Source organism: Netta rufina (genome assembly GCF_964035555.1).
Source record: "Netta rufina genome assembly, chromosome: 21".
Classification (NCBI taxonomy): Eukaryota; Metazoa; Chordata; class Aves; order Anseriformes; family Anatidae; genus Netta; species Netta rufina.
The window spans coordinates 9,096,728-9,122,129 of record NC_140145.1 but is presented as its reverse complement, the minus strand read 5'-3'; the positions used below and the strand labels follow the sequence as shown (position 1 = coordinate 9,122,129).

At 47.0% G+C, this 25,402-nt stretch overlaps 2 protein-coding genes across 5 annotated transcripts in view; both read right to left on the bottom strand.

Moving 5' to 3' along the window:
* Window positions 1-8,919, bottom strand: part of CLTC (clathrin heavy chain) — a 29,894-nt gene extending 20,975 nt beyond the window's left edge. For both annotated transcript variants that reach the window (XM_084299431.1, XM_084299432.1), the window contains exons 1-2: window positions 8,628-8,919; window positions 1,834-2,041 (exon numbers count right to left, since the gene is read on the bottom strand). In XM_084299431.1, the coding sequence (XP_084155557.1) occupies window positions 1,834-2,041; window positions 8,628-8,669 (250 nt within the window). In that variant the 5' untranslated portion in view covers window positions 8,670-8,919. The remainder of the gene's footprint in view (window positions 1-1,833; window positions 2,042-8,627) is intronic.
* Window positions 8,920-9,986: 1,067 nt separating this feature from the next.
* DHX40 (DEAH-box helicase 40) lies at window positions 9,987-25,080 on the bottom strand. Of its 3 annotated transcripts, none has more exons than XM_084299638.1 (17): window positions 24,923-25,080; window positions 24,346-24,491; window positions 23,769-23,888; window positions 22,030-22,260; window positions 21,765-21,831; window positions 21,052-21,183; window positions 19,509-19,608; window positions 18,971-19,057; window positions 18,255-18,437; window positions 17,631-17,711; window positions 16,788-16,945; window positions 14,861-14,975; window positions 14,463-14,571; window positions 14,049-14,143; window positions 13,440-13,509; window positions 12,604-12,832; window positions 9,987-10,921 (listed from the first exon to the last, which is right to left on the bottom strand). In XM_084299638.1, exons 1-17 carry the CDS (start codon window positions 25,059-25,061, stop codon window positions 10,782-10,784), a joined length of 2,202 nt encoding a protein of 733 aa, XP_084155764.1. In that variant the 5' UTR covers window positions 25,062-25,080; the 3' UTR covers window positions 9,987-10,781. The 3 variants fall into 3 exon arrangements, with proteins under 3 accessions (XP_084155764.1, XP_084155765.1, XP_084155766.1); XM_084299639.1 differs by having other exon boundaries at window positions 9,987-10,918; XM_084299640.1 differs by lacking the exons at window positions 23,769-23,888; window positions 24,346-24,491; window positions 24,923-25,080 and adding an exon at window positions 23,452-23,508.
* Between the last annotated feature and the right edge of the window lie 322 nt (window positions 25,081-25,402).

The window sequence follows — 25,402 nt, the reverse complement described above, 5'->3', positions numbered from 1 at the left end:
AAAGCTAAGTGTCTTGAAAGTTGCAAGGAAAGCTATGCCAGTGTCATTAAAAATGATGTCCACATCTGTTTCAAGTATAACAGGGCATAACACAGGAAGGTCAGGCTGGCAGCGCCTTTCCTAATTGAGACTCATTAACCAAAAGCCTTAAGTTGCACCATCGGGATACACAGAGCTACTGGCTGCAAACCAAACGAACACACACTGTGCAAGGAAAGGACTCTAGTGACCAACACAAGCTCTAAGAAGTAAGAAGACAAGTTATTTCAGTTACACACAATGCTGAATACATACATCGTGAACAGCCACCTGCAATCACTTCTACCAGAGTTTTTACAGCGCAGTGGTATATAAGATATCATTTCTTCCTGTTGAATAGGCAAGGAGGGTTCTGACCGAGCTCTGCTAGTTTTAGGAGGTAGCTACTTAAGCACACTCTACTGTAGCATAAAAGGAACATTAAAGACATAAAACTAGGTCCAGGTCAGGGTCTCTGTTAAGGTTGCTAGCTGTATCTCAGCTTGATAAAGCCAAAGCCATACGGACAAGTGCCTTCACTCAGCAAGGACTAGTTCAGGTGAAAGCCACCATTACTTCAGCCCACTGAAATACGATGCAGAGCCAGAAGTTTCTCCAGAGCTTGGAGAAGGGTGTCCAGTAGTGTTACTCAAGCTACAGGCTAGCCATTTATTTCCACGTCTAGTGCAGCTGAAGCCTTAGAGTGAAGGGATATTAGATTCAGGTAGCATCTATCCTACATGCTAGAGCAGGGATATTAACAGCCAAAAATTAGACGCGAGTCTAAAGGGGCAGTCCTGTTTATAAAAAGCTTTATATCAAGAACACGATAGTCTAAAAGTGCCCTGAGTTTGAATGGATTAAGTTTCTGAATCTTAAGGATTCACTTGTTTGAGAGGGCATGAAAAAACCTCTGAATTTAGGCTTTCAGTTATTTAACACCACTGTTCAGCCACGTCCACCATAAACCTGAGTCATTCGATTCTGCTTTCTCTTTTCATAGAACAGGACAGTAACTGGTACAGTCAGTCGAGATAACTCACCATCTGCACACACAAGAGAGCATTAAAGTTGCGACAAAACAGTAGGACAGTATTAAAATCAAACTTAGGTAATATTGAACACATTTAAGTATTTCCATTGGCAATATATTAATTTATAGTGATAGAATATTTGAGGCTTCCTGGGAAGAAGAGGCTGACACTTCTGGAGCCTCCAGAGGAATGATTGTTCTGTGTATTGGCAGAGATAAGGAGCGAGCTGACCTTGTGCTTCATGCACTACACAAGTCTTCCACGGATAGTTTTACTTTCTCTATCAGGGGCTGATACAATAAATATGCACCAATCAGTGCACCAGCCTTGTGCAGCGTGGCAAAGACTACAGCCTCTGCAAATATTTCCCCTCCTCCCCAGCCTTGGTATTCTACTCTGTACAGAGAGGTTCAGCTGATGGATCCTATACACTCAGGAGATCAGGTCTCACTTCCCCTAAGAGGATTCCAGGCTAGAGACTCCAGAAGTAGCCCAAAGCTTGAACTTTCCTTCCAGCTCTCCGTGCTCTGAAGCCATAAATACTCTCACTGGGCAGCAAAAAACTCATCCTAATGATAAGCAAACCAGCGGCAAGCCTTAACTGAAACTTATTACCCAGCTACCTTCAGAGTAACCAAAAAATCACTGAACTGAAGCTCCCATTAAGCTGTGGAAAATTGGTAAGGGATCCTCCCACCTAAGTTGCCTGACAGATTTAAGTCAGTCACAAACCAGTACTACAGAAAGCTCTGCAGTGACTCCACGCATTTCTTTTCCATACCTTTTAATGCAATAACTTTACTGGCAGGGTTCATGATAGCACTGTCGGCTGAAATCGGCCTCCGAATGGGGTTGCTGGGGTCGTTCATGTCGATGATCACCACTTGCGCCTGCTCTCCCACCTTCTCTCTTATACAGATGAATTTGTCAGACTCCATCGTCAGAGTGCTGAACCCGATGTTTGCTGGGTTGATGCCCAGGTTTTGGAGCTGGAAAAGAAGAAGGTTTGGCATTAAATTATTACTTCAACACAGCCACCAACAGCTTTGGGGGAAGCTGCAGGAGAAGCCAGGCCTCCCGTATCCTTCCACCACAACACAAACCAAAAGCACGTTACCCACAAGAGCCGTGACACCAGGATTCTTGCCCACCTTCAGTTACGCCCAGCAGGCTTTTTGGAGCCCTGCAGTGTTCAGGCACTTGGTACCTTACCTCCAAGGTCTGTTACAACTTATTTTTTCAAGAGCCCAGCCCCTCAAATGGTTTAAGGCACACGGCAGTTGCCTGCTCCTGGTAGCAGTGCTGGTCACAGCCTCAGTACCCACTCGCATCAGCTCTGATTCCAGAGCCCTCTGTCACTCCACTTGAACTTGGCAGCTATCACTATTTCAAGCTTAGCGCCACACGTGAGGGGCCTGAGCTTTATCTTTATCCTTGCAGAGTTAAAAAAAGCTACCTGTCTCACAGTTAGCCCAGCCCTCTCTGGCCGTGAGGCCTTGCAGAGCTAACAGCTACGAAACAGAGCCTGCTGAAAGCAGCAGTGGCTCACCTGCAGCCTTCCTTGGTACGCCGGGCATCTACAAAGCATCTCCTTTTCTGCTGAGCCAGCCTGCTGCTGTGAAGCTTTACATGCCTACCTTTACATGGCACTTCTAGCACAGCTTGCAGCAAAACACAGTTCAGGCAACGCCACTGCACTGTGCTTGCAGACTGATGGATCAGGATGGCAGTACTGAGACAAAGCTGTACTTCTGTTGTTAAAAATTGATAAAATTGGTTACTTCACATCGCAGACACACGTCCAGCCTGTGGCAGGCATCCCTTAGAACCACAGGCTCACTTCTCTACCACTAGAGGAGTCAGCCCTCCTCCTAACACCTCAGCCTTTTTACGAGACCCCCTGAGCTCCAGGCCCCGTCCCGCTGCCCGGAGGGGCTGGTTGCTAGCTCTTCTGAGCCATTTCAGCGTCACTGTGCTAATCTGCAGCACCACACCGAGCTCTTATCAGCTGTGCTCCGAAGGCTTGGAGGTGACCACGCCTCAGCTGCTCTGTTCCAGCGGCTCCTGATAGAGAGGGGGTTTTACTGCACTTCCCCTTTGCCCCGGGGAGCAAGCACCACCTCCCTGTGCCAGGTTAGCAGAACTTCACAAGGGGCATTGCTAACGACGGGCTCTGTCAGCCAGGGCATCAGGGCAGCCAGATCTCGGTGTATCTTGAAGTACAGGCTCAAAAGCAAGGTGGTTTTAGCCCTCTGTGTTCACAGAAGAAGAGTATTTCTTGAAAATGGTTCAGCCTTCGGTTCTACAGGCACCCTGCACGCAAGTCCCTTGCCCTAAAGGGCAGCACTTTGTTACAATTATCTTGCCAGATGGTAAGACGGGAAGCAGGACAGATTTAAGCAAGTTACCGTGACTGCCCAGTTGAATCCTGCCTTGGAAAAATGGCCACCTACATTCCCTGCAGCTCCACGCACTGAGCTCAGTCCCAAGAGAGCTCCCCTCACACCCAGCCACTTTCAGGTGAAGGAGCTGTGTTTTAGCTGGCTCTCCTAGGGGAGAGCTGTCTTGATGCTGGAAATTGAGCCCTGCCTCCTGGACAGGGCAGAGCTCTGCTGCTCAGATCGAGGGGGGCGAGGTCCAGTGCCCCAGAACCTGAGCACAGGTCCTCCAGCAGCAGGGATTCACTTGCAAGGTTTCAGATTTCCGTGTCACACCTTCACTCAGGTGTTCTCCAGGCTGAGCCTGGTGCCTGTACACCAGCTGAGCACTGCCAACTGCAACTGGTCCCATCCCTGGGGGAAGAGCTTTGGAGTCCTACCAGCTTGGTCTGGAAGACACCTCCTAGGATGGGGCATTTCCTTCTACTCAGCTGCAAGCTTCACAAGCGCTATTTCAGCCGGCAAGCACAGCTTCCTCGTTAGAGGAGGGCCCTCTCAGAGGGCTGAGGACTCCGCCCAGCAGAAACTCACAGCACTCTGCCCAAATGGACGTGAGCAGAACAAACCCAAGCACGTCCCGGCAGCTGGCAGGCCTCTTTGGGAGGTCCGGACTTGACCACTGGGTCAGAGTTGCTTGGATGCTGCAGGATGGATTTATCTGAATTGTGCTCAAAGTGCCACCTGCTAGGCGTCACACCTGAGGTAGCCAGCCCTGGTTAGCAGTGGGGATGTGGTCCTTTATGAACTTCATAATATTTTCTGAGGCTAGACAGTTCTTTGTAACAGATTCAGTTGGCAGGGGAGTTCTGAAGCAAGCCTGGAGCAGCTTTCTGACGGAGCTGTGACCTTTTCGAGGTCTTTAAGTACCCAAGTTCCTCCTGCTAAGATCTAATCTTTTAACCCCAACAGATCCCATGAACCAAGTTTGCTTCAAGCCCCGAGCCAGGCAGGTTACCCCCATCTGGACAACCTCAGCAGTGGCTTGCACAAGAGCTGCAGCAGCCAGGAGTGCCACCTGCCTCGTGGTAACTTCTGGCCCTGCTCAGCCCGATGCACAGAGCTCTCCAGAGGCCGGACTTGCCGGCAGTATCAGTCACTCCCTTCCCCAACCAGGCTAAAGTTCAGGTGGCTGAGGCAGCAGCATTTGTGAAGCTAAGCAAACAGAGACTGAGATTATTATTAGGAAACATGACAGGCGTGTTTCTTTGGAGGCTTTTATTATGAAGACTTCACTACTACTCCATGTACGAGCTGTAGTGCAGACTCAGGAGTTAGAAGGGCACAGGGTTCTACAGCAGGGTTTTTTTTTTCCCCTTAAAGATGAGAAGAAGAAGGAACCAGCCACCACTCTTGCTTTACGCTATGACAATCGCTTCCTTGGCTTTCATGGAAATACAAAAGCAGAACTTGCTGGCCGTGCTTGGGCAACCAATTTTCAGCTCAAGTTATTTTACAGCAACGTGTGCTGGAGTTGAGTGGTGCTGCTGTCCCGAGGCATGCAGAGCAGAAAACATTTGGCCCAGGAGCTGCTCCGCAGAACAGGCTGCTGCAGGGCCGCAGCCCCGAGGGGCTCCTCCAGCTGCAGGTCAGGTGGCGAATGGAAGCCTGGTGGCTGTGTTTGTGTGGAGGTTTGCACTGCCACATTCCTCACGGATGTTCCCGGTACCTCACCCAGGGAAGCTGCCGCGCTACACACGCCTGCCACCAACCTGAAGGGCAGAACTGCTGACAGGAGCCGCTGCGCCGACCCCTTCCTGGAACATTTGCTTTCTTTCTGACACTTTGCTTAGCTGTCAAATAATTTCTCCTTGCCTACGAGGAAGGGCACAGAAGCGCTGAGCTTGCGTTTCACCTCGGCTCTCACACAACAGGATGTGAGCGCTGCTCTCGGAGCCACGAGCAGCTGCTGAGCCCCTGCCCAGAGCCTCCTTATCTGCCTGCAGCTGGGAAGTGCCAGCCAACAGACACGTTCCCAGCCTTTGAGGAGCACGGAGGGGTTTGTTTGGTTTAAATAAAGCACCTCGCTGCACAGCCAGTCACGGTACTGCGAGCACAAGGCCGTGTTTTCCTGAGCTCTGATAGGGCCAGGCAGGCACCAGGCTGCACTTGTGCTGCTCGTTTTGTTCCAGCCGTGATGCTCAGCTAACTTCTCACAGATTTATACCCAGGTTTATTTTATACCCAGGCTGACCCCTCAAAGCTGCTGACTGCAGTCCCGTAATGCAGAAACCACCATGAGTTAAGCTCTGAGGCACTTGGTGTGTATCAGTGCAAGGTAAGAGCCACAGCGTGCAGCTGGCTAGGAAGTCATGCTTACAGCAGATAAGAGACCTCTGTAACGTTGAGGAACCCTTCTACATCCTTCCTATCCCCTGCCTCACCCCAGCAGGCTGAGGTACTCATCCGGTCCCGGCGCCACGCTGCTTACAGGCCACAGCCGAGCCCCCACCTGCCCAAATCCAGGCATGGCTGCAATCACCGGCACCTGCTGCGAGGGGACGTGCTCATGAACCACTTAGCTAATTACTCCCATCCAATTAGCTGACACACTCTTTGGGTTGTCTGGATTCTTCCTTCCAGACTCTGCCCTACACCTCTGCAAGAACATCCCAAGCCCATGGGCTTTAGGAAATAACACCCATGAAGCTGGGTGGGAGAAACTCCCCCAAAACAGGGGGACAAGCAGTTGTTTGCATTTTGTTTTTAATTTCACCCCTCCAATTCAGAGGCATCAACTCCCAGACTCACTAGCATGGGATCCGAGCAGCCACATTTGCAGTCGCTCAACACACCACACGGCCTGCTTCCTCATGGCTACTTCGAATAAAAAGCTCCACTATAAAACTTTATGGCAAGAGCCTGGAAGTTGTGATAGCAAGGAATCAAGGTTTCTTCTTGGAAATTCTCAAGGAGAAGTTTCTCCACCGCGTGTCGTTGCTGTTCCGTGGCAGGGCAGGCATCTACAGTAGACAACACACCGATAACGCCCTGGGTATCTGCAGCTCTTGAGATTCCAAAGCTATGTAATGGCACTCGAGCCTGACAAACAGCCTGAAACCCGACTACACACCTGGATTTTACACTTAAAAAAATACCACGAAAGGTCACTTACACCTAGAGAAAGCCCCCAAGCCACATCTCACTTGGCCAGCCTAGATCTTCAGGGCTGAAGATCAGGAGCAGCTTTGTACAGTTACCTGACCATTCTCTGACCTGCAGGGGATCCATGGAAAACTGCTGCCAATTAACACCGCCCGTAGCATGATGGTCTTCTAGACTAATTAAGAGCATCTTCTAACCATAGCCTTCCAAAAACCTTCCCATTCACATCCGCCAGCTGCCAGTTTATGAGTAAGGCCCCACTGGGGTACCTTGCTGTGCCATTAAACATTAGCTACACACTTGCAAGCATTGCGCAAGGCCCCATGGCAGTTTCCCTCGATGATGGGGGGCAGGCACAGCTCAAGAAATTGCATTATTCGATCCATCAGGACTCCAGAGAACTGATGTAAACATGCTAAAGCTATTCCGGACAGCCAAAACACTGCAAAATCAACACTTCTGCTCTCAGAATCGAGTCCAACAGCAAGTCAGATGTTTCAGCACCCCCCAAAAGGCAAGTTCCTCCCAGTTTTTTCAATGAAACAGAAAGAGGAAGCTCTGTAGTTGCACCAAACCGGAGCATGATGGGCAAGAGCCACGTGCACGCAGGCTCAGAAGGCAGGACACCAAGTCTTATACAGAGCAGCTCACAGAGGCAGTTGTAGGAGAAACTGCTTAAATCAATGCTCTTCGTGAAATGGGACAGGAGCAGCTAACTCCTTCAGTCCATGCAGGCACATCCCATGACTTGGCCCGAAACCTATCAGCACTCCTGGCGCGCAGCAGATGAGTTTCCTTATGTAATTGTGCTCATGGCACTGGAGACCTGGCACACGCAGGGTCTGCATCTTTAATAACGCATCGCAGATGTGATTCACAGTGCTTTATTAGGAGCTGGGCTACCCCCAGCTCAGTTTCACCTGCGAATAGCAGAACCTTCCCAACACCCAGCTCTAGGCTCTGTGGCTGCCAGCAGATAAGTTTTTTTTTAATGTAACATGGCATTATGGCTATGGCAATTCACACAACAGAACGAGTATTTTGCAAGTGTTCTTTTATCAAGGTGCCTAGAAATTAAGCTCTTTCCAATTGGGTTAGAAAGAAGTCACTGCCCCTCATGCGAGCCATCACTACGTTGGTGCCTGCCCCAGCCAGCCACAAACCACACTCGTGAGCTGACATCCCAGGGCACTGGGGCTACGGGGGGGTTGCCAGGAACTGGACATCAGAAGACCCAACCTAAACACATCAACGTAACCTTTATTATACGAGTTCTCCACTAAAATTTCTCCCCAGCAGCGAGGACAAGCTGAGCACCCCCAGAGGTGCAGGAAGCCAGGAGGAGAAGCCCGGCCCGCAGCGCTTCTCCCTGCGCCCGTCAGATGCGAGGCCCCGCATTGCACAACCGGGACACCGCTTCCAGCCCCCTCCCTGTACTCCGGCTTCACCCAGAGCCACGGCTGTGAGCCGAGGCGACCTCTCGAATCCAACCAGACCCAGGATTTGTTATTCAAATTCGGGATCCGTCCCTGGGAGCTGCCCAAAGCCGCCTCGACGAAGCCGAAGGCTCACTCGGCTGCCATCTCCCAGCACCCGGCGGGCACCGGCTGAGCCCCGCGGCCCGCACAGCCCCAGCCGTACTGCGGGGCCAGCCTGCGGCAGCGCCGCCGCCGCGCTCCGCCTCTCCGGAAAGCGGCGCCAGGAGCGGCGACGGCGACAAAACCGCCCCAGACACCGCAGGACGGGGAGAGGGGGGCCTCGCCCACACACAGGGGCTGGCAGCGGTACCCCCGGTGCCCCCCTCCCGCCTCACAGGACGGGCCGCGACCCCCCCCTACCCCCCCTCCCGGGGCTCGATGCCCGCCCCGAGGCCTCCTCAGGGCCCTGCGGGCCGCGAGCCCGCCCTCCCCACACGGAAGGTGCCCTTCGGGGCCGGCCCGTGAGGGAGCGGCCGGGCCAGGCCGGGCCGGGCCTTCCCCTCCCCGCCTCAGGCCCCGCGGGGAAGAAGGGGGGGGGGGAGCGGCCCCTCGCCCACCTGGAGGTGCTCCTGGAAGCGGATGGGCAGGATCTGAGCCATGGCGGCGGGGCTGCGGCTGCGCTCCGAGGCCGGCCCGGGTTTTGGTAGCGGCTGCGGCGGCGGCTCCTCAGCTGAGGGCGGTGGTGGTGGGGGTGTGGGGGGGAGCCTGGCAATGGCGGAGCGCAGCGGGGCAGCGCGAGCGGCGAGCCGCGGCCGGGCGGAAGCTGCCCCCGCCGGCGGAAGGATCCCGCGGCGGCAGGAAGGGGCCGGCCCTCACCTGCCCGGCGGCACCGGCCTTAAACAGCGCCGGCCCTGGCGGAAGGATACCTGCCCGGCTAGAGTCACGCGTCCTCCGCCGGGCCAATGGGAGCGGCGGAAGGATCCGCCGCCGGAAGGGACTATTTGAGCGCTCCCCCCCCCCCACCACCCTCACGGCTTTTTTTTTTTTTTTTTTTTTTTTTTTTTGCCACATCATGCGACCGAGGGCCGGCTGCGTCACTTCCGGTCCGCGCCTGCCGCCCCGGCGGGTCACGTGCCGGGGGCAAGGTGACACCGGGAGGTGCCGCCGTGTCCCTCCGCGGGGGGGGAGCGGTTGCTATGGAGACGGGCGGGGCCCCGCCGCCCCCTCACGCCTCAGCCGCCCCCCCCCCAGTGCTCCAAGTGAAAAATAAGCACAAATAAACAATAAAAAAAGCATCCCGAGGGGACGGGAGGTGCTCGGTGCCCAGCGTGAGGGTGCGGAGGGGGTGTAGGTGACGGGATACAAATCCACCCTGAGGGAAAGCAGTACTAATTTGCGGGTTTTTGGCTTTTTAAATCAAAATTCAGGCTCTTGGTTCAGTGAAGGACAGCCCCTGGCTTCTCCCAAGGACCCCAGCTGCCAGGTGTCCTTCAGGCGCTGAGCCCTCACCCTCTCCCTTCTACTAGGTACATTTAATAGGTTCCAGCCCAAAAATGAGGCCCCACAGAGCTGCTGCTCTCTCTGAGGAATAACGCTACCACAGTGCCCCTGAGGGCAGCCCATGGCTTTTGGGAGCTTATGATGGGGACAAAGCCTGCCCTGAGATCACACAGAGATAAAACACTTAATATTTTACACTCAGGGCCAGCACTTACTTGTAACATCACCTTAGCAGGTAGCTAGTGGCCTGAAATGCAACTGGAGGAGACACAGCTGCACATCACTGAGGCTTGAGAGGTGACAGGAGGGGTTCCTGGGCTTTGGAAATTGTGTTACCCAAAAGGTGACTTACTGCAGATGAAGGAGAGCAAGAAAGGCAAGCTTGCCCCTGAAACTTTATGATGACTAAGCAGCACAAGGCTTTAGTTTTTTTTTTTTCCCCTCAGCACAAATATATAACAAAGTAGCATTTCTTTATATATTCTTTATACACATTAGAAACAGACTTCTCAGACCAAAATCCATACAGCTTAAAAATAACAACCACCAGACTCAGAAAAGCATTCCCCTAGGCAGCAGGCCTGCTGACAGACTGCAGGATGGCACCTGGCTGTTTTCTGCCAAATGGAGAACACCACACAGTGCTAAGTCATCCCTGACAAAAATTAGGCATTGCTGGCAAAAAGGAGAAAACATTTACAAAATACTTTGCATACAAAGACATCTTCGCTCAGAACCAGCACAATACACAGTAGGAACAAGGTCTGTGACAGAATGCACGTAGCAAACGTCCTTTTGATTTTAGATCAAGATGGCTCCATCATTAAAAGAGCACTCCTTACAAATTTTTCCTGAACATCAGATAAGCATTAAGATTGTATAGCCATAGCCATACAAAGTAAAACGAATAAAAAGGGACAGTTCTGCTCCTTTAAAAAAAAAAGCATTAAGAACATTTTATTAATGAAGGCACTGAGCCCTTTCAAAGTCACCTGAATGCCACAGAATTGGCACCACAGTAGGTATCATGTCTTCACCCACAGTTCAAGCCACAAAATTGCCTGCGACACGTGGCAACAAAATTAATTCTGGTAACTTTTCCTCGCAGAATGCAGCAATGAGGATCACGTCTGTATGCCTCGGCAGCCAAACGTACCACAAAGCAGAAGTTCTCCCTCATTCTAGTCACTCATCCTGCATTACGCAAGCATACCCAGAACAACTGTACCACGCTGCCTTTCCTATTCGTGTAAGCAGACCAGCCATGAGCACTAGCCCGTTTCATTCAACGGGCCACTTAAACCCTGTTCTCTTTGCTGCTTTCTCTCAAGATAGCGAGCTCGGGCATCCTGTATTGATTTATCATCATTCCTTTTCTCCAGCTTCTTTGCAGGGTTGTCTTTGACTCCTTCTGGAGGGGGAAAGGAAAGAGAGACATATACTCTTTTGTGTCAAAAAAAAAAAAAAAAAAAAAAAAAGCCAACAGCATTACAATTCCCCTCATCTGTAAAATGTCCAGACAGAATTCCAAATGTTTTTCAACTACCAGTCAGTCGTTTGAATGAGTTTCAGAGAGGACAGGCTGTACCAGAAGAGAAAAAAAGTAAATAAATCATACTTTAAATCCCATGTCAATATTTGCAGTTGGGCTCATCCCACCCCCAAACGTATATCTTGCTTTTTATTGCCAACAGATGCTATGCATCTTATGTTCTATGCACCCGTTTCTTCTCTAAATTCACATCTCATACTCAGGTTTAGGCAGGAAGACAACAGTGGTGGGAACAGGAAAAAAGTTTAGAATATCTTCAGAAATTTCTGGAGATAGGAGGAAGAGGGAGAATAACACACAGATAAAGCGGTGGGAAAAGTCAATACACCAGCTCAGACACCCTTAGAAATGCATGTTTTGTCTTGCACCCACTGAGCTGAGACCTTGGAGTTGTTTCTCCCAGAAGCACAGAAAAACTGTCCAAGTATTTTCTGCTATACCAAAATAAATCATAAATAATTAGAAGACTCTCTTAGAGTCTACATATTGTGTGAATGAAGCATCTAGAATTAATCTGTCTTGGAGTCAGGTTAGGAGTTCAGCTCATGCTGCAACCTTTCCTTCGACTGAGCACTAAACTAAGCTTTTGTCAGCTATTCAAATACCTATTTTTATGACACAACATTTGCAAGGACAACCTCAAGCTGACTTACAATTGCCTGATAAATTCAAAAAGTTGAGGGGTCAAAGAAAAATCCTCAGATCCCCAGACTTCAGACAAATAGATGAGGGTCCCTTCTGTTTTCCAGTAATTCAAATATAATTTCCAGCAAATTTATAATCAAATCCAATTCATATTTTTATGATTTAAAATGGCTGTTTCATACAATTACAAAGGAGAGAAACAGATGCCGTTCTGAGAACAAGAGTCTACATTTTTTCCATCGTTAAGGAAATTGAAGAGAAACTCTATTACCAGTGCCGGGCTGTATATTACATTAAAATTTTGGAAGAACGAGTTCAGAAGTAAAGAGGCCCTTTGAATACTTGGCTGCTTTATAAAACCTGCTGACAGAAGAATCCAAAGAATGTCAAACAGCCAGATCAGTTAGCATACCCCAGTTTTAATTAAAAGACAATTTATTTAAACCTATGGCATTAAATTGTCAGAAAGACATTAACTAAAGTGTGATTTATTTATTTATTTTTAATAGCCCTTAGGCACTCTCTCTTTTTCAGGTCACTATTACCAACTCATAATTTCTATGGCTTGATACCCTTTGCAAATTTAAAGAACAGACCCAAAATGCTTCTATTCCACTCTTGGTTAAGTTCTGTTTCTGTCAGGTGTAATAACCCAGAAGAAAGAGAGAGCACTGCAAGAACCAGTAGGAAAACACCACTGCAAGCAGTGCCAAGGCACAAAAAGGATTACAGAGCTGTAGTAAGAGAAGAAAACAGCTAGAACAACACGTATCAAACGTGCCAAGCACATCCAGATTAACACCTACTCATCCAGAATGTGTACCATGGTACAATACACACAGGCTCAACATATCGAAGAAAACCGCACGTGACAGAAATAGAAGTATTATGCTTACCACACTGCCTTTTAAGGTCCTCCCTATGTTTCCATTTGGTTATTTCCTCTTCAGTTACTTCTTCCCGTGCCACACTGCTCAGTTCATATGCATCAATTTGATGCAATCTAGGCAACAAGTCTTTGACCCACTCATAGCGAACAGGACACACTGTCCGGACATAGATTTTGGATGTCACTGTGACATCATGGAAGATGATCCACTCAAGTCGAGTCTCCTGGTTATAAAGCTTAAAAATACAAAGATTAGTTCATAAATGATAAAAATTCTAGAGCACCCTCCACTTGCATCTTCCAAAGCTTCAGATGCAAGAGTGGGGTAAAGCTGACATTACCCTAAATTTTCAGGCAGGGAACCAGCAGTATGACCTTATAAAAATCACAGGATTGTAGAAAGGCTTGGTTTGGAAGGGACTTTACAGATCATCTGGTTCCAACCCTCCTGCCTTCAGCATGGATGCAGGGCCCCTTCCAACCTGGCATTAAACAATTCTAGGGATAGGGCACCCACAACTTCACTGGACAACCTGTTCCAGTGCCCTGCCACAGTCTGAGTAAAGAAAAAGACTTGCTTAAAATTGCCCAGGAAATCCAAGAACAGCCAAAGAGAAAGCTCAGTCCATATAGCACTCATTTCATAAGCTGAAGGTTTACCAGTTTTGAAGATGTAAGGCTCTTTCCCACCCTTAAAATGAGTACTGTACTCTAGGCAGCACTGCATCAGTGTTTCTCCTGGCCATAAGTTAGCACAAGTCAAACCGAAGAGTTTAGAAGGAGCTGACTTTTATTCCTTTTACAGACCCTTTGCTACTTTATTAATAGAAGTTGGCAACTTACTGTAGATGAAGGATGGATATAGACTATGCTGCCATGTCCGTCCATTGTGCAGAAGGTCCTGGCTGCAGATCTAAAAGTTTTGTGAAAAAAATCTATGCTGAAATATTCTTTGCTGTGATTAGACAGCAACACAAGCTAAACAATTCAGCAGCAGAGCAGAAAATATTCAGATATATAAGCAGGGGAAGATCCTTCCATAATTAAGTGCAAAAAATAGGTGACAGATAAAATACGTCTGTCTAATTTACCATAGTGGTACTGCAGACATAACACCACGACGATAAAGAGAGTTTGGGACCGCAGCCTTCTACAGCCGTGATAATGTGACATCTTCAAAGCGCTTTAGCTTAGTACCTGGCAGTACTCATCAGCTTGCAAGTTCATTTAATAGACAGAAAAAGTACTGTTCCAAGGATATAAGCAACTTGCTCAGGAACATAATCAGAGTCAGAAGGCAGACTTCTAGCCCTGTGCAGAACCACCACCTATAGCTGTAACCGCTACTTTGTTAACAGCACAATATTGCTATTCTGTTTCAACATATAACTACATCCTGTAAAATATGCATAATATATTTTCCATTCAATGTATGGAAACTTTATTACTTACCTCCTAGCTACATTGATGAAGTATCCTGCACACAGACATCTCCTTAGTATTTCAGTTCTAGAGCCTTCAAATGTTTCTTTAGGAAAGTCTGGCAGCTAGATTAAAAAAAAAAAAAAAAAAGAACCAGGGTATTTGCTAAAGAAAAAAAAAAACCTGTACATACCCCCCTTCATCCCATGGATTTTAAACTCCAGATTTCTCACCCTGCAGAAACCATGAGGAAATTAATTAAAACTCTCCTTCCTGCTTGTTACCACCACCATACCTGTTAGTTACACAAGCTATAATAAATATTTAAGCGTATTAGTTTCTACTGGAGAAAGGCCATAGCCATCTGGCAAAGGGTCAGTACTTCAGTACATGTCTTAAACTCAACCTAGCATAACTAGATGATATACAAAAAGTATTTTTCACCTGTTTCAGTTTACTGATTATTTCCCGAAGTTGTTTTTCCACACTAAAAGCAGATTTTACAGCTCTCCAATGGATCCAGTATTTCTGGCACCACGCTGAAGGAGACTTGCTGAGAAGAGAAATACTTGCATTATAAAGAAGCCCTTTGTAAACTGAAGGCAGAAAGTTGCCTCTATTTTTTGTTATAGTCGTACAAAGAAGGCAACCTACACAGGCAGATACTTTGTTAGTTTAAATAATAGTTGTCTTGATAGAAATTACAGATCACAATAAGGAATCAATCTGCAGTTAGGAGTAAGTACAGACATGTACATATATGGAATATATTCAAAAACCATCTGCAGGTGGGAGTTAATGAGCAACACAAAACCACTTACTGTAAAGAAATCAGTTTATACCTTGTTTTGCACTGTTCAAAAATATTTAAGAGGGTTGCAAAGTCATTGCAACCTCCCACTTGTGAGGAAAGTTCCTGGTGTTGAAGTTCTGCCTCCTTTTGCTTCTGAGGATCACCTGAGGAAATAAGTTACACCTCACTTTAACAAAGTCATTTTTATTTATCACTCCTACTTTATCTTTTATTAGCACATCTTCAAAGTCTGTTCAACAGTCTTGTATCTTTATTCATGTTATTTTTAGATTTGTCTCTCCTCCACAGCTGCATTTACAGTTCTTCCCCCCTTTCCACTACTGCTGAACAAGAATACGTAGATGCTATTCAATCTGTAATTAATACCATTAGTCAGCGGTAGAGATGGAGGCTTCTAGTCCCTAAGAAAAGTTACTACATATTACTCTCACGACCAATTCAGATGCCAACGTGGAATCATAAAGGAACAGCAACCCTAAACAGCTCACAGGGATCAAGTGGAAATTTTGACTGAGGGAAAAAAGCAAGACTGTTGGAACCACCCCATCACAGCAGCTAATCTGTTTAATTCAGCTTTTGTCCTACTACTCAAGTACATTTGTAATGGAAGTCTTAAAAAAAAACAGTCTAGAAAACAATGTCATCCATGAATTTAGTAGAAATTTGCCTTCATTAAATGCTACAAATGTACTAGTAAAAGCAAAAACATTTCTAAAATGTTATTTCAAGTTCTGAGTATTCCCTTAGTAGAGAGGGATAACGCTGCTGAGACCAATGTATTGCATTGCTGCTGCACTGCAGATATCAGAAATTTGTGGGTACTACCAGTAACACTGATGAAGGAAGGGGGCCTGTTCATATACATATCACACACAAACAAGTGTCTTCAAAATGGCAGGTCTCTGTGTTTGTGTCCTAATGTGTGCTGGAGAGTAACGAACGTGTGCTCTGGCTAGCTGGACAGATAACGAGTGCATATTGCCAGATGGAGGATGGGAAAACAAAAGCACGTTTGTGGCAGTGGGAAAGACCCCAGAGCAGAACCCAGACTATCAGTACTATCAGCAGTGTCTAGCTGTTGCACTAACAGGCACAGTTAATAGACTACAGAGATAACTGGACAAAAGCCAATGAGTGACTTGAATGGACAAAGGTCTCTCACAAAGATCGTGCTACACAGTCTTTTCTCAGCTGGGGGTGGGAAGGTGTGCTGGGGAATCAGGCTGAAGAGAAAAGGAGATGGGAAGGAGGACGTGGGAGACTGGGTTTAGCTATCAAGAGGTGCTAGCCTGGAACGCCAGCAAAATCACATTTTCCATTAAACCAGAAAAAAATGGAAATGGAGGCAGTGACAAGTTGAACTTCTCACGTTAACTTAAAAGCTTTACCTATTCAGTGTTACTGAAGAGAGAAATCCATCCAGAGGTGACCCCATTCCTTAAAATTTAATTAATCCGCTCCTCTGGCTTAAAATTAGACCAACAGCAGACACCACCAATAAAACATCTGCTGTGGTGTGCTCCCTCCCCCTTCACCCCAAAGCACAGCTTTCCTCCTATGACCTCTCAGCGCTCCATTAGCTTACCCAGATGTTACTTTACAGCTCCCAGCCCTGGGACAAACACAAACCAATTCAATGCTATCTTGAAGCCTTTGGAATAGCTGTTGTCTGATTCCTAGTGTGCAAAATGTCCTAACTCCAAGACCACAGAAAGCTGTAAAAATATACAGGCACATGTATATTTGCCCTAATCTTAACATCCTTCCCTACAGATCTTTCTCTGGAGACAACGTGCTGCACACGAGGAATCTTCCTCACGCTGCAATATACGTGTTATTTGAAGTGTTAGTTTAAGGTGAAGCAGTGTGTGCTGCCCAGCCACTGCCTGAGATGTCCCTGTCCAAGCTGAATTCCCCACATTCCCAAGGCTGCTTTGAGGTAAGGGCCTTCCTACCTGGACGAATGAAAACATTTTCCACAGACAACATGGCTGCTATGGGAAGCAGCATATCTTCACAGTCAAGAGAAGCGGCTTTTATGACAGCACAGGTCAGGTTAGGAGGGAGGGGAAACTGCACCAGGAATTCACCCAGTCTTGTCACGTGGCCTCTCCTTATTGCAGGAAAAAACAAACAAAAAAACAACACAGATTCATCAACACTATGCTTAAATGTAAACGGGAACAAGCACACACCATGTTAGCCACCATATATGGATAAAGAGCAGGAAATAAATGCTTCCCTCTGAACTGTTCGAATACCACAATCTGCGTGCACCCAGACAGGTGCTAGAGACATACAGCAAGTGTCACTAGCAGAAGAGCCCTTCACCCTTCTCCAGTTTGCCTGTGCCTACTTCATGGCAGGCAAGGCTATTTAAGTGTATCGTATGTTTAACATTAAGATTTTTTCTAAGAAGAATTCCTGGAAGCTTTGGATAAGATCTCCCTTCCTGTCTTGAGTTCTCCAATGGGTCTCACAGCCAGTGCATAAGTACCTTCGTCACATCAGTCTAAGATCTGCTATCAGGAACTGCTGCACAGAGAGTTGAATCTGTATGTTGTTATTCAGGAACTCTAGGACAACATGAAGAAATTAAACTCTCTCTGAAGTCCTAAGCTATGCTCTAATTCTAAGTTTACAATGAGTATATTAAAACCCAATAGTTAACTTCCTGGTCAAATGAGGAAACAAGTTATTGCTGGGGAAAGTCCTTTAGCCCAAGTGAACAGCTCATTAACAACAATTGAACCATTAAATTTAAATTCTTGCAGTGACTACACCCCTTTATTTTTTACCTGTCAATAGCATCACACTGGTAAAGTTGCTTGAGAGCTTCTAAAATATGCCTCTCTTCAGGACGGTCCAAATAAGGAAATCTATAGTAAAAAATGAAGTAAAAATCTCACTGTTCAGACTCAGATTAGCTTTGTTAATTTTCATATTTAGTAAAATACTTTTATAAGCTTCCAGTAGAAGTTACTGACCAAAGAGATGACAAACATCTTCAGTATATGGGTGTATTACTAAACACACAGCTTCACGATGTAGAATTACAACAGCAGACCCAGCATGGCCTATGAAAAGATTAGCTATATTTTCTGCATGATTCACCCTAAATTTAAACAATTCCACAGAGAGCTGGCTTTTGCGCTATCAGTATTTCAAAGGAGCACTATTCCTTTCAGAGATAAGGAGGTAGTTTTGGCAGAACCTCACACTGAACTTGGGCTCAAGATCCAATCTGGCATTAAAGATTCTGAGAAGAACAGCAGAAAAGCTGACAAGCTGATTGTATTGTCCCGTCACAGTTGGCCAGGGACCTAATCCTGCCTCCTGCCAATAGGCTCTCGGTGCCTGTGCTGCTTTGCCTCTGAGACCTCAGGAAGAAAGTGATAATCCCCCTGCTCCACGGAGGTTACCTTATGACATCATGCACAGAAAGGCACTTCAAGGTCAGGATCACAGATGTCAGACTGGTTCTCTTGATCTCTGGGACCGTGTGATCAGGCATACACTGCTCCCAGAACTCTTTGCTGTATAGCCGGTAGCTTTTTCCGGATGATGTCCTGCCAGCTCGGCCAGCTCGCTGCATTGCTTCACTCCTGCCAGCACACAAGGGCAGGGAAAAAAAAAAAACACAAAACAATAAAAAAAGAAAAAAAACAACAACCTTGATTCATTCTGTTTTTAACCAAAGCATCACACTGTAATAATAACAAATATCAATTTCTGTGCTTGTAGATGGAAGACTTAATATACTGTGCAGCAACTGAGAAATGCAGCTATACAAGAAACAACAAAATGAAGAAACAATTCTATTCAAAGGAAGAATCTTTTTTTTATTTAATCTTTTCTGAATCAGACTGTTGTATTGAGCAAACATGTGAGCCACTGTCCAGACTACAGACAATACGCTGTCAACTCCTCCTTAATGCCTGTGATTTCTTATAGGAAGTTACATGTTCTGAACAACTTTCTGCGCAGCAAACAAAATGCTTTTGAATTACGAAGCCTCAAAAGACCCCACTTCCCTCTTGTGCTCCCTCTTTTTTCTTCTTTTGTAAGAGCACCTGAAACACAATTTTGTCAGAGCACCTCCCAGAAACACCAAGCAAATCACCTTTTTCAAACTTACTTTGAAATGGGAACCACCTCCAGTATGTCCAAGCCAACTCGTGGGTTATGATTCAACTGCTTCACAAATCCACTGTCTACTACGTACCTGAAAAAGATTCACGCTGTCACAGAAGACAATAACAGAGGCCTCAATAGACAGACAGGCAAATGCCACATACATATAAGCTCAGAGCAAGAACACAATTGCCCTACATTTGCCGCAGAAGTAGTTGCACTTTGCTGGCCAGCTGCAGCCCTGCAACAATTTGATCTACAGGATGTTACAGATAACACCTCCCCACACCCAGCAACATTATGCTGATTTACTGGAGCTGATCTGATTTCAAATTAGGTTCCAACAACATTAGTCATTTGTAAGACTACACAATAGCAGCTAAGGTATTTCATTTACCCACTACACAGACAAAAAGAAGGCAGCAGGTAATTTACCAGATGGGTAGAGAAGCAGAACGAAGTCAATGAGCTTTTCCAAATCTAGTACAACTTTCTGAATTATTCCCTCTATTACAGCTTTTATAAAGAATAGGAAACGATACCTGACTCCTTCAATTGTCAGAGATGTTGCAGCGATGTTTGTGGATACCACACATTTTCTAATGCCTGTGGGAGCTGGCAAAAATATTCTTTTCTGTTGATCTGAAATGACAGGCAGTCAGTAAAACAGTGCTCTGATATCAAATCATCTCTAACACTAGACAAACATACTCAAATATTTAGTGAAATTGATTTGAATGAAATTAGAAAAGGAATCACAAAACATTTCAAAATATCGATTAGATCTTATTTTAGCATATGTCAGGGAACAGAGAATATACTCTTTATTGTTTGCATACTCAAGAAGATTTTGAGATCAAGAAAGACCAACTCTCCTGGATATTTCCTAACATAAAGCTAGGAAAAAATAAATGCCACCTGGTCTTAACGGAATCTTCAAGAATGATTTGAAGGGTTTCAACATATCAGAGCAAGTGAAGGTGAACATGAAAAGATTCAGATAAACCCCTCATGCTTCCAGCAAGTATTCTTCTAACATGTAAAAAAGTAACAAACGCAGTTTCCTTTAATTCACTTACATTTCCAAAAAACAACAGAAGGAGGTAGAAATTCAGCCTTCTCCTGAAATTTATTTTTTAAGACATGAAACTTCAAAGTATCAAAATCTCCTTAAAATTCTTTCCTGTGTATTTAAAAGGCTGAAATACAATGGCATCTGAGAAACCACCAAAAAAGGAATTAAAAAAATCTGTCAGAATCTATCACCTAGCAAGGATGGAGAAAGGAAGAAGCTACACCTTTCATTTATGCAACTTCTCATTTCGCTCTTTGAAGAAGATGAAAACTTTCTGCAGATCTTTCCCAGATAATTTCTCTCAGCAACACTTCCAGATGAAAATTATTGCTGTCCTGCTCTTCTGAGCGCTTATTCAGCCTCTTGGCATTCTACACACCACACCCACACGTTTAAACATCACACTTGAGATCATCTGAAAATACAGCGCCTGTGTTCAACAGAGGTCAAAGTGCCTTTGCTTTTTTAACTCTTCAAAATTAAATGTGATATTGCTGCCAAATAAAACAGAGTGACTCACTCTGATAACCTATTCTTTCTATATTGCGTAACGCTGTATTCTTTCAATCTTCTTTTACAGGTCTACTCTCATCTTTGAAAATATACTGGCAGTATCTTTTCCATATAAAATAAAACGAAAGTAAAATGTGAGGTCCCTAAATATAATAACTGAACTTCCAGTGTTGCAATATCCCCTTCCTAAGCCGGAGAAATTGATGCTATGTGAAGCAATTCCTGCTATTTCCACCATTTCCAGTGGATACAAATTTTAGCTGGAGGCTTCTGTGCCAGTGCAGAGAAAGATTAAGTGTCATTAGTTTATGAACACCACAAAAACAAACAAACAAAAAACCTACACACGCAATAGTGCTACAACATTGTAACAAATAGGTTAATGAATCTCATTTCCCCAGTCACAATAAAAATACCTGTGTAGGATGTTGTTTATAACAAGTCTTGCAGTTAACATCTGCATTAATTAAATTCCATAAGACATTATTTGCTCTTACCTGTTGACATCGACCCATACAACGGTAAGATAAGCAGGCCTTCAATGGATCGATCGTGTACTTCATATCGGTAATCAATAGACTCTGCTTTCTTGAAAAGGAGGTCGCAAGCTTTTTCTATTTCGTTTTGACCTGAAAAAACATACAAGAGCATTTACGTGACCTGTTCAGCCACCACTCTGCCTTCCTCGTCTGCAACATCTCTGCACAAGGCTTCTGCCAACGTTGCGGTCACCCATCCCACTGCGAGAAGGAAGTGGTATTTATGAGTTAGCCTCTGCAGTGAGGATCCCGTCTTCCCACAGTACCTCTCACCAAGGCTTTTCCCTAAAAGATGACTGTGCAAGAGCTTCATGTCACTTTCAGTGCCTGGCGCACACTCTGATGTAGGTTTTTGGAGTTAAATAAATTCGTCCTTCCCAAGTTAACAACTAAACAGAGCAATACAAATATTGAGCTAGTTTGACACAGGAAGAAAAGAACATGTACAAGTCTTGTACATACTTTTCATAGCTGATCTCATAGGCCTGGATATACCTTAACGTGCTGTGAAAGCAATCACTTCACAAGATTGTCTGTCAGTCTGCAGCTCTCCTTTCTCTACTTACCGCTCTGGAACAAACTGTAAAGTCATGGGAAGGTTGTATTGGTTTTGCTGACAACAAAATACTTTCCCTGGAATGCCCACTAGTTGTTGAAATAAAGATTCTCACCTGTCAGGAAAACCAAGATGTCACCTTCTGGTTCATTTAAGTGGATATCCAATGTCACCTTCACAGCCTGAAAGAAGCAACAAACAAGCCAATATCAGCTGGAAACAGAACCTCACTCTTTCAGAGACCTTATGGTACTAATTATTTCCTGCACCATGCAGAGATGGTGAGAACACAGCAATCCAGCAGCTGAGTCTTGTGGTCTTTAACAGATGACAAACCTACCAAGAACAGAGAACATAACACAGAGTAAAACAGGTCAGACCTCCGTAACATATGCGGAGCTTCCTGTGTCCCGTGGGCTGAGCAGGTTGCAGAATATCTCCTTTACTGGGTAACTTCTTCCTGGAATGTGCAGCACTGAGCAGTGTCCAAAGAACTCTGACAGCTTGTCTACCTCCAGGGTGGCAGACATCACCACCACTTTCATGTCCGTTTTCCTGCCCGCTGGTTTCTTCTGCAGAAATAATTTCTTCAGCAAACCAAATAAAATATCCTAACAAAATAAATAAAAAAAGGCAATTTATGTTAGTTCCTCATTCTTCCTAGAAGTGCCTGATGAACAAAGAAGGGACTGAGTTTTGGTCATGGATATAGAGAAGACAAAAGCTACATCTTCAGGGCCTGAGCACTCAGAAGAACACATACACTTAGCCTGGTCATCTCATAAGAACGCAAATTAGTTTCTAGAGTTTAATTAACGTCTCATCAGTTCTTCTCACAGCCTATAAATGGAATTATTTGCTTTTCATTTTTATATTGTCATGGTCAAGTCAACTAAAAGAAAAAAATACCTCAGATCAATTAAAAAAAAAAAGTTATCTTCATCCAGTATATATGTTACCTGACTGAGTGGACACCCTCCTTTGTTGTACTACTTATTATTTGGACTTCAGCAAATTTATTTTACTCTGCATTGCAGTGGATTAAAAATCTGCTCTTTTTAGTTAGTTACAGGTGATGGAGCAGTAACTTCTTACATCACTCTAGCTCAATTACTTGCAATACTCTCAGATGCTCGAGGACAGAAGTGGGATGCAGAAAGCATTGTGTCTTTTCCCCAGGCTGACTAGTAGGTTGTTTTCCCTGTTCCCATGGCTCACTACTTAGGACTGTCTGGACATCGATTCCCTGCTATTGCCAGCTCTTTGGCTTCCCCATGTTCTCTCTCTCCCACCCAATGTCTGTGACACAAAACAGCCTCTTGAGGACTGAGTGACTCGAGTCTCACTGCTCACCACAGCAGGGTCAGACTGACATTTGACAGCTTTCAGCACTTAGGTCAGTCTGGATACCTCCATGACCCCCAAACCATAATCTCTTTGCACAGTCATATACACACCCTGCGAAACGTTAGGCCTTACAGTGAGAGAGATGTTTCAGGCTGGTTTCTGTTTGTGGGTGGTTTTTTGGTTTTTTGTTTTTTTATTTGGTTGGTTGTTGCCTTTTTTTTTTTTTTTTTTGAGGGGACGAACAGGGGGGACACTGCTGTCCAGTGCCAGCCAATATTTAAGTGCTGTCAAACACAACAGCTACCACAATTTCAACTAGATTACAGGCAGCATCTTATTTTCAGGATACACAGCATGCAACAAATCAAGCAGTGATCCTGTGGTCTTAGGGCAGCAAAAGGATAAAGCACATCTGTAGAAAGTCAGCCAAAAACCTTGAGAACCATGCTCATTACCTTTTTGAGCAATAAGAGAGACAACATTTCTAGAGGTCCATACAGACACAGTGCCAGGACTCCTGAGATCTTGTCTTACTGCAGGAACTGACCCACTGTGAAAGATTTTTAGGGAGTCACTTAGCCTGTTCCTTGCTTTGGTAAAACTCTTCTGTCATTAAGTACAGAGGTAATTTCAAGATGCAAACCTCTTACAGAACCTTCAGTTGAAAATAGACCAGAAGGAAAGAGTACCACACCTGTATTATTTTTACCAATGAGTTCAAATTTCCCCTTTACCAATACCAAACAACACTCATGTTTAAGGTGACACTCACAGTGCTAAGGCTCCGCTCGTGGGCTTCATCCAGAATGATGACACTGTACTTGCTGAGAAGGGGGTCGGCCAAAATATGCCTCAACAAGCAGCCATCCGTCATGTACTTGATGGCAGTATCCTGAAAGGTTCAATTAGACCTTCATCTGTCACCCTGATTATTTACATCGATACAGGTCACATACTCACCCAGCAGACACACACATACATGCTGGGATTATAACACACAACTTTACCCACAGCATCACAAGTGTCTGGCAGCGTTCATCGTGGTGGGGCATGGGAACAGGCTGCTAAGAGAGGCTGTGGATGCCCCATACCTGGAGGTCCTCAAGGCCAGGCTGGATGGGGCTTTGGCCAACCTGATCTTGTGGGTGTTATCCCTGCCTGCAGCAGGGGGATGGAACTGGGTGATCCTTCAGGCCCCCTCCAACCCGAGCCATTCCATAACTCTACGATAAGAAGTGAGCCCTGTGACAACCCAACCACAGCTCCACCCCGCCGGGACAGCCTCCCAGGGTCTCACACTTCCACCCCACATCCCCCGAGCACCCCCTGCTCCCTGCCCAGCACCCTACCTGCGAGGAGCAGTCGTCGAAGCGCACCTGGTAGCCCACCACGGTGCCCAGTGTGCAGCCCAGCTCCTCAGCCACCCGCTGCGCCACCGACACGGTTGCGACGCGCCGGGGCTGGGTGACACCGATGGCCCCGTGCTCGGCCAGGCCTGCGGGGAGAGAAACGGGGGCATCAGGGGGCTAGGAGGGGCTGGGGGGGGCTGAGGGAGACTAAGAGGGGTTGAAGGGGGCCTGGGGGACTAGAGGAGACTGGGGGAGGATGAGGGGAAGCTGAGAGGAGACTGGGGAGGGTCTAAAGGGGGCTAAATGGGGCCGAAGGGGGCCTGGGGGTCTAGGGGAAGCTGAGGGGGGGCTAGGGGAGACTGGGGGGGGCTATGGGGGACTAAGGGGGACTGGGGAGGACTAAGGAGGTCTGAGGAGATCCTGGGGGGGGGCTAGGGGAGAGTGGGGAGGGTCTAAAGGGGACTGGGGACGACTGAGGGGGACTGAGGGGGGCTGAGGGGCCGACCCCCCCCTCACCCCCCTACAGGCTCCCGAGGGGCTCCGGGAGGGGCGGGGGGGGTCTCCCCCCGGCCGTTACCTGCCTCGAAGAGGTACCGGGGCAGCTGCGTGCTCTTGCCGCTGCCCGTCTCGCCGGTGACGATGAGGAAGGGCTGCCGGCTCACCGCCTCCACCAGCGCCCGGCGGTAGCGGCGGATGGGCAGGCGGCCGCCCTCCATGGCGGCGGGGGGACCCCCGCCCGCCCCCTGCCCCCCGCCCGCCGCCCGCCGCCCGCCTCCCCTCACGCGAGCCCCGCCCCCTCGGTGACGTCACCCCCCGCGCGGGAGCGCCGCCGCCGCGCGCACAAAGGTGACGCAGCGCGGCTCGTCGCCCCGCCCACCCCCCAAAACCACGCCCACTGTAAGCTCCGCCTCCCTCTCCATGCAGGCCCCGCCTCTCTCCCCGTGTAGGCCACGCCCCCCCCCCGTACAGGCCCCGCCCCTCATAGCCCACCTCCTCCCCTCAGGCAGCCCCACACAGCGCCTCACCCCCCCCCAGCCTCCTGTAACCAAAATGGTTG

What these genes read in the sequence shown, in the direction of transcription:
- DHX40 (XM_084299638.1), bottom strand. Translation starts at nt 25,061, where the DNA reads ATGGAGGGCGGCCGCCTGCCCATCCGCCGCTACCGCCGGGCGCTGGTG. An exon ending in CCGGTACCTCTTCGAGGCAG is followed by an intron (nt 24,492 to 24,922) that starts GTAACGGCCGGG and finishes CTCTCCCCGCAG; the next exon opens with GCCTGGCCGAGCACGGGGCC. An exon ending in GTATGGGTCGATGTCAACAG is followed by an intron (nt 19,609 to 21,051) that starts GTAAGAGCAAAT and finishes CTGTCATTTCAG; the next exon opens with ATCAACAGAAAAGAATATTT.